Genomic DNA, 8,906 nt, shown 5'->3' on the forward strand with positions numbered 1-8,906 from the left:
ACAGGCACATAATACAAAACTCTACAGGCAGTTAGGAAAGTATGATGTTACTTAACTGGTGAATCATATTTTACTAACGTAACTAAATCAGACTCGCAATGCCCAGCTTATACAACAAACACTACAGGAGGTTGAAACTTCAACCAGAGAAAGATATATTATGAGAGCAAAAGTTGAAGGAAGCCTGGAAGTAACAAAAGGATTGATGTATAAAAGACCAGCAACTAAAATACAGAATACATATCTAAAATTCACTATTCCACCAACTCTGGCATCCTTCCACACGTCAAACACATTAGATGCATGTTGATACAGAAAGAAGACAAAAGCCACAGTAAAATTATTATTCTAGTAATGCATGCATGAATTTGAAGCACCAAAGTAGGAAACGGAGAGAGAAGTTTGGTAAATTGCATCATTGGATACAACACGAGGAAGTGAAAGTAAATTAATGCAGTTCAGTATTATTTCAGCCTGGGTTGGATCTAAACACAAATCTATTTTGTCAAAATACATTTAGGTCTAGCTTCTCCATTTCTGGAAACTATTTTTTTTAGGTTTTCGATAGAAAATTCAGCAGCCATTGGCAAGAAATAAAAGGCAGCCACAATATCTCTACAGGGAAGGTGTGCAACTGCAACTACAAACTGTAACAAAGGATCAGAATTGGACTCTGATTATATTAAAAGGACAGCATTAATTTATTTCCATGCTGGTAGACTAAGTTCTGCAGTCACATCCTTCAAGCAGCAGCTTAAACATTATTTCCATCTTAATCAGTTCTGATTAAGGTTGGAGCTCACCACTAAATGGGTCAATCCTACATTAAAAAAAAAAGACTTGTCAAATACTGCTGATATAATGGACCAAAACAAAGACCAGCAATCACCCTGATGGCGATAAACCCATAATAAGCTGCATCATTAAACATGTAAACAATCACACCTCTACACAAAATCTCCCATTGCATGAATTTATATAAACTTCTAAATATACATGCATTTTTGTGTAACATATATACATGTATATTAATAATTTTTTAAGTACATAAACATGCATGTAATGCAGCAGGAATGGCTTCAATATTCTACTGTAGTTTAGGTACCTACCATGCAGGACATCTCAGTGATTCATAGTGAAAATCATGATAACTCATGGGTCCCAAAGTGCCTATAAATAAAATCTTAAATGTCCAAGAATTTTCTCCAATCTACCAACCAATCATTAGAAAAAGAAATTTCTTAAACAATGCAGAAGGCTTCACTTAGATTGATAGTTGAGAATTATCTACCACCTCAGCAACAGTGATGTCTTGATGAACACAATGAAAAGGAGAAGATGAAAAGAGGCGGTCAGAGAAAGCCTTGAGGCCTAAAGTATTATGCAAGAGTCCAAGACGAGAAGAGTAGCATTAATTTATAGGACATAGACCATAACCAATCACTACTTGATGGTTACATCTGCTAGACACAAGATGCATTGTTAAGTTCCACCTAATACAAACAGGATAAAATTACAACTTCATTTTTGAAGATACAATAGCCTCAACATTGAACCCCAAGTAATATAACAATATACCCTACAAGCAGGTGGCATTTTGAGATAATATTGGAATAAGCATAAATTAGACTAAATTTGGCTTTATCATAAAAACCTATAATAGCTATTTCCTGAATCTTTATGGTAAGACACAGCACAAACAACGAGTCTTGCTGCACCAAGTTAGAGAAAACCTATCATAAGGTAATTCATACACCATCATTTAATTTTGTGCCCAATCTTAATACAAAGTTGGTCTCGTGTTTTAAAATTCTACCTGTACCAGTTGGTATAGGCTGGTCAAATACCCAATTATGGCATGAACCACACAATTTCACCCAATTAGATCCGGTATGAGCAGTCCTGTCAGGTAAATTCAAACATACTAGACTTCAGGCAGTAAATAGTTACCAATCTGTACTGGACAGTAGGGAGGCATTGGCTAGTCCAAAAGTATACCGAGACATAGACCAATACCAGCCAAGAGCAAGCCTGGATACACGGTCACACACTGGTACCACACCGAACTCGTCGCTGACTGTTATCGGTAGCCAATTGAGATTTCAGTCCATGGTCCTATCCGGCATTAAGTAGTTTAGATACCCAAAATTTGAAACCAAGCTATGGTCAAGAATAAAATCTCAACCATGAAAATCGAGAGTTGATGACAACAAATGCTTTAGCCACAAAGGCCTATACACAACCATTATTTGTATATCGAAACAATCATATGCATAGTTACCTTATATTTCAGATCTAGTTAATTATTTAGAAGAATAAGAAAATATGAGTCAATTTAGTATAGAACGAGAGTTGATTTTTGTATAACAAGATAGGTATGTTAATATCAAATTAACTGGAAAACAGCACAAGCACACAAAAAAAAAACAATTTATGGAACCAGCAATGAGCACAACAATGTTCTGGGTTAAATCTAGTAGGGATAAATCAACTGAATTTTAGCCATCTTGTTCTGAAACAAAAATAGTTATGCATATCAGTCAAAACAATTGGAACTGAAGATTCAATAGGAAATAATAAATAACTGAAAAAACTGAGATAAAGCAAAAAAGAACTAAGGTTAGGGCTAGATGTCTTATTCATAAGTATTCTAATTCCATCCAGCCCTTCGCCACATCTAGCATGACCTGTGCAGACAAAGCCATTGATGGAAATTATATCTTTAAGTACAACATAGAAAGAAAATGTCATTGAAATTTAAAATAACATGTTTTTAACAAAGGAATAAGTAGAGCATACCTTTCTTGATTTAAAGTAGCAAGATAAGAAATATAAACTTTAAGTTGACCAAATGTGCTTCCTGTCTTCTCAACCTCCAACAACCTAAAACTAAAAGTTTTAGATCTCATAATGTAATGGCGCATACTATCAAAAGCAAAAAAGAGAGAAACAGATGTTACAATTATCCAACAATTCCTCTAAAGCTTGTCATCAGACCAGTTGCATCAGAATTTCTCATCTTATACTTATTATATAGCATTGGTTTCAGACAAAGAAGTAAAGTATTGTCAACAGCAACCAATAATTCAGAAGCAAGCAATCGCTCATTCCACACGATGACACAATAATTGATGTACTAAGTGTGAATTATCTAGTTTTCAAATACAGGTTTCCTACAAAGAAATATTACCTGGAAAAATGAGAGATCACAGAAGCAAATTGCTAATTAACTAACAAAATTGAGTGAAACAGATCGTCACAGCATATAACAAAGTAACATTTACTATTTGCAAATGTCATATGTAGGTTTAATTTATTATGCATATCGGGCGAGCAGTACCTCTATTGAAATCAATATGCTCAATTCTGAAAATGCATATAAGCAACTAAACTTCTGTGATTTTCTGAGAAGCATTTTCTGTCAACTGCATCTCCTTTCATCATAGCTTCTTTATTCAGACACTGCACTGCCGTTCCAACACAATTACATCATCAACCAATATTGAAGTACAAATTGACATAAGAAGAAAGTAGTAGATAATGAAAACCTCGCAAACACAATTAACAAAAGTAAGGTTCAAAATACCCATAAAAAACAAAGTTATCCATGAATAACTGTTAAGAGCTGTAGCCAACATACAGGGTACAGTGTACAGAAGCAGTTCCCTCAAGATGATAAAGATGGAAGGTCTCGTAATGACACATAATCACAAGACACATTAAAGCTATGTACACAGTTGACAAACTTCAAGAGATAAAAAAAGAGTAACAGCCAACTCCAAAGTTGTACAGACGGCAAGTAATTTCACATGCCGGTTAGGTAAATATAGTCCAAAGTCATATATATACTTCATGCACAAGCTGCATATTTTTGGTTCTTAGTTGAGCTGATGAAAGGTGCAAAGCAATTAAAAATTACTCTTCATCGTGATCTTTCACAACATATATACACATATATTAATACACCTGCACTAGAACATATATTTACATAACATCAAACACTGTCCATAAGGTGACAATTTTATGCTAAAAGCATTATTCTTCTACAAAGTCTAGTGCTCTAATAATCTGATTATCATCTTTATAAACTATTTGCTATTGAAATGCCTTTTCTTTTTTTCCCACTTCTCAACTGATAACATGTCAAATCCTCTACTGCAACTTTGTTAGCTCCATCCAGTGTTAGTCAAACTCCTACACCATCTCCTATGTACTAATTTATAAATGCATAAAATTTCCAGATATTTCTATTCTTTTTGGTAGGACTTTCCAGAGAAATAAGTCATACTAAAAAGTAATGCTTGCATGTTGTATACATTAATTGGATATACAAAAGCTCTGACCAACGCCCACCTAGAACCAAGTACTATAAGCAATTCATACAAATTAAAGATCATCAATAGCAGCTCTTGGGGAACATGTGATCCTTGAAATTGACACATAATTTACAAACCTAGTTCAGTCACAATGCAATTTGTTCCCTGTAGTGAATCAAGATTCATTAAATTGGAAAGGATGCAAAGTACATGCAAGAGCATCAGTGCAGCAGAGTAGAAAAATTTTTCCAGTTGTAAAGCAACATCAGCGTTAGTATCACATCATAAGAACACGAAGGTAACATGTTTTATCTTGCTTACAATTATTAGTAATAAACTCATCAGAAGCATACAAAACCCATTCTTTTCCTAGTCTTAAAGCATCATGCAGTCAATTACCTTTTCACAAGAAAGATATTGATTACTCAATACTGGAAGCAACAATGTCCAACCGCATCAACCAGTCAACTCTTGCAAACACAGTATGAACCATTAGAAGTAATTACACTAAGGCATAGCCAACATTCAATTAATGCTTGGTATTAAATCCAGTCTTTTGGAGCACTGTTTACAATGTGCCAATTAGAAATTTGTTACATATACAAGCTTCAGGGGGAATTGATCATGCTAATATAAAAGTTTGATATCCCACACCTTAAAGGATGTGCTTTATAATTACTGCTGCTGAAGAAAAGGAAAAGCCCTGCAAGAGTTCTTGTTTTGGTCATAAAAAGAAAGATAATATCCTTTATGACCCTCCAACACCATCAATGGTGCCTGCTTAACAAGATTGTCAATTCTTTCCTGAGATAACGAAGTTGTGCATCATCACCAGCAATATATGTCTCGCCTATGAAATTAGTGAACAAGAATTCCTAACTAAATGAGCAGGCAGAACTCACAGCCAAGACCCCAAAAGTTTTCTGTACATGTCCTCTAGCCAAAGAGGCTAGAAAGACCTAGTTCTTCTTGTTGCACTTCCTTCAACATTTGCTCTGCAAGTGGATCAGGGCTCCTCATTATTCTTCGTTGACGTCTGTATACCAAATCAGTCAAGGATCATGAATTTGTCACACATAAAAGAAGGAAGCACATGTTTCAGCTGGAGCTTGTCAATTGAACAGAATTAGGCACCTGTCTTGTGCATGTTGAGCAGGGAAAGTAGGCATAAAATCCTTTGACTTGGGCAGAGGAACCTCATGGAACCAGCGATGGTTAAGGGCAGCCTCCGCTGTTATTCGCTACATCCAAAATAAGCCCCCAAACATTTAGGAGAACTAACAGGTGAGGACTATGATTAGTATGAAACACTTTTCACTATTTCAATACTTACCTTCTCAGGGTCATATGTGAGAAGTTTGTTTAGTAAGTCAAACCCAGCCTCAGACAGGGTTGGACGGCCAGAAAAAGACGTGGGAGGAAACTTTTCTCGTAGCTTATTATACCTGTAAGAAAAAAGTAACTCATCAAATGACAAAAAAATAAAAAAGACTTCACCCAAGCCAAGTGCTAGTGCCACCAAAGCAAGCCACAAAGCTTAGGTATGAGCATCGATAGCTCAAGGATTGGAAAAGGGTGGCACTAATAAGAATTCTGGAGAATAACTAAAGAATATAAATGCATGCAATGACCAAACAAGAACATGCAGCAGTAAAGACTTGGACTTACGGCTGCTTGGCAAATTTAACTTTAACGCCAGGTAGTTTAGCAAATCCAGGCCATATCTTCTCATTGGGGGTACCAAGTGTCCTAAATATCTGCAAGAAAGATTGTTATATCAAAGCAGATAAACAGCATTAGAGTAAGGATAGTAATGAAACTGATGTATTACAAAGAAAAACCTTGTCAAGTTGATCGAACTCAGTTTTTCCACTGAATAATGGTTCTTTTGCTAGAAGCTCAGCCATTATGCATCCTAAGGACCACATGTCTATAGAAGTTGTATACTCCTTAGCTCCTAGCAGAAGTTCTGGTGCCCTATCATAACAAAAGCAAAATTAGAAAGCTAAGGTGAGAAAACTAACTGAATTTAGAATTAATTATAGTTGATTGTGTCATCATATGATGACATATTATAAAATTATTCCCTCACCAACATCCCGAAAAAAAACAAGCAGAAGCAGAAGAAAAAGAATGTGAAAGTGTACCAATATAGTACCACATACCTGTACCATAATGTCACAACCAAGTGAGTGTAAGGCTTCAATGGGCTGCCATATTGGCGAGACAAACCAAAATCACATATTTTCAACTCTCCACGATTATTTAGAAGAATATTAGATGTCTTCAAATCCCTAGAGGAAGGTGAAAACATCCAACAGATAAGAATATCTAAATAAAAATAGAACTCAATACATGATAAAGCTAAAAAAACGGAGAGTACCTATGGAGAACCCAGTTATCATGAAGGTACTTGACACCTGAAAAAAGCTGCAACATTAAGCATTTTACCTCGCTCTGGCTAAAGGGCTGTTTCATAGTCTCCATCAACCCTTTTAAATCATGTTCCATATATTCCATAACCATAAAAATACTATCAAGGCTGCTACCAATGACAACTTCCTTAACATCTACAATTGAAGGATGATGAAAAGATAACAAAATATTTATCTCTCTAAGGGATGTCAGTGGAAAACCCTCCCTCTCCTTCTCCATTTTAACTTTTTTAAGTGCCACTATCTCCCTGCTCTTTTTATCCTTTGCTCTGTACACAACACCATAGGTGCCTTCATCTATTTTGTTCAGCCTCTCAAACTCATCCACGCTTCGACATCCTTGCAACATGTTTATACATCTTTGAGGTGGCTGTGCTGGCCCCAGCATCTTGGCCTCATCATCTTTGCCCTCGGAGTCGGTATTAGAGAGTTGATCACTTGTGTCTGTATCATACTCATCGCCATCAACATCCATATAATCATTTCTGCCATTCCCAAGCTCCCAGTCAGCATTTCCATACTTTCCCTCTGAATCAGATAGCTTACATGGAGACCCACCTGAGTTTACTCTCACAATAACCTCGCCTAGCTCAGGAGTTGGCGTCTTTTTCTGCATTTGTTGCCTTCCCAAATCAGATAAAGGTGTGGCCTTCCTCCTTTTGGGCACAAGATCATCCTCAAAAGGTTTATCTTCATCGTCATTAAGAACACTGTTTCCATCTGCCCATCTGGAGAAAGAAATACTCCGAGCTGGTGCAAGTTCCTCTTCGTAGTCATCTACTAACCGGGCCTCCTGATCAGGATCCACCAACTGTTCTTGTGGTGAGTCTGCAGGGACGTCTACATCTATATCTACAGGTGACATATTCACAGCACATGGTAGAACAACCTCGATGGAATGTGGTGGTACAAAACCCTCAGGCAGAGGAGGTGGCGGAGGCAGGTTAACTTGCTCAAACTTGTTGCACTTGTTTCCGAAAGTAGCAACAGCAGATTTCTTATCGTCATCCCTATCCCAAATGATTGGAGAAAACTTCCTTTTCCTAATAGACATGGAAGAATCACCATTCTCCTTATCCTGAGTCCCATTCTCCCTAATTTTTGATATGGGTGCTTCAGCATCATCTGATCCACTCCCACTGGACAACTCCCCAGCCTCACGGTCAACATCTCTCCCAGAAAGGTGATTGATTTTCTGACTATGACTGCTTCCGCCGCTCAAATTGTTCAACGGGGAGCTGTAGGAGCCATTCACCGCACCCATCTCCCTGATGTCTTTTTGCCTGACACTAATCCTATCACGCACATCTCGGCTATGGTCCCCATTACGACCTCCATCACGGAGACCATCCCGATAATAATCCTTCCTCCTGGAGACCTCAACATCTGTTTCCCGGTCCTGCAATCTATTATCTCGGTAACCACCATGTCGACCGGCCGCCATAACACAAGAACCACCTATAGAGGGGACTGGGGTGGGTTGACCAAAACAAACCCTAGAAATCAAGAAAGGGGCGAAAGAAAAGACAACCCTAAGGGGCAAAGGCCTGAATTCACTTGATGAGGATGATATAAAACCCCTTATAAATCGCAGAACGGGAAAGTTCAGATGGAAATCGAATCCATAACACGAGGCGAATTCCTAAGGAATCAACGAATCTAACACCCAGAAAGCGCGGAAAAGAGTCCGATCGGGATGGAACCAATCAACAATCTAGAGAGGAGGAAGTAAGAGGAGTGGGAAAACAGCGTGGAAACTGACCTACAGAGCAGACCGAGGAGAATTCCCCGAGCGCCGATGGCCGAGAGCAAAAGGTTCTCGACAGACAATCGAGGCGAGGGTATGCTTCTTTAATTAATTATATATATATATGTATATATTAAATAATATATAAAATAAGATTGATTTAGTTTATTCTTTTATTTCATCAAAACCTAAAAAAGGATTATGATGTTAAAAATTTAAGAATAGTCGTAAGAATATTCGGGATATTATATTTTTATTCTATTTAAATAATGGTTAATATTAATAATTAAAATTATATTTTGGATGGATGTCGACACAAACGAATCAAGCAGACAGAGCCCACATGACTGCTCGAGGCCAAGCTAGTTCGGGTCGGGTCAGGTCGGGTTCGAGTTAAATGGTGCGGCT

The 8,906-nt window shown here is 37.3% G+C and overlaps 1 protein-coding gene across 9 annotated transcripts; it reads right to left on the reverse strand.

Moving 5' to 3' along the window:
- Positions 1–438: 438 nt before the first annotated feature.
- LOC103993477 (cyclin-dependent kinase G-2) lies at positions 439–8,587 on the reverse strand. Of its 9 annotated transcripts, none has more exons than XM_065164105.1 (11): positions 6,700–8,587; positions 6,482–6,610; positions 6,158–6,293; positions 5,985–6,073; positions 5,650–5,761; positions 5,451–5,557; positions 5,219–5,352; positions 4,716–5,120; positions 3,341–3,467; positions 2,800–2,883; positions 439–2,687 (listed from the first exon to the last, which is right to left on the reverse strand). In XM_065164105.1, exons 1-7 carry the CDS (start codon positions 8,193–8,195, stop codon positions 5,253–5,255), a joined length of 2,169 nt encoding a protein of 722 aa, XP_065020177.1. In that variant the 5' UTR covers positions 8,196–8,587; the 3' UTR covers positions 439–2,687; positions 2,800–2,883; positions 3,341–3,467; positions 4,716–5,120; positions 5,219–5,252. The 9 variants fall into 9 exon arrangements, with proteins under 9 accessions (XP_065020177.1, XP_065020179.1, XP_065020175.1 ...); XM_065164107.1 differs by having other exon boundaries at positions 3,341–3,462; positions 4,716–4,786; positions 4,971–5,352; XM_065164103.1 differs by having other exon boundaries at positions 4,716–4,786; positions 4,971–5,352.
- Between the last annotated feature and the right edge of the window lie 319 nt (positions 8,588–8,906).

Source organism: Musa acuminata, chromosome BXJ3-8 (assembly GCF_036884655.1).
Source record: "Musa acuminata AAA Group cultivar baxijiao chromosome BXJ3-8, Cavendish_Baxijiao_AAA, whole genome shotgun sequence".
NCBI lineage: Eukaryota > Viridiplantae > Streptophyta > Magnoliopsida > Zingiberales > Musaceae > Musa > Musa acuminata.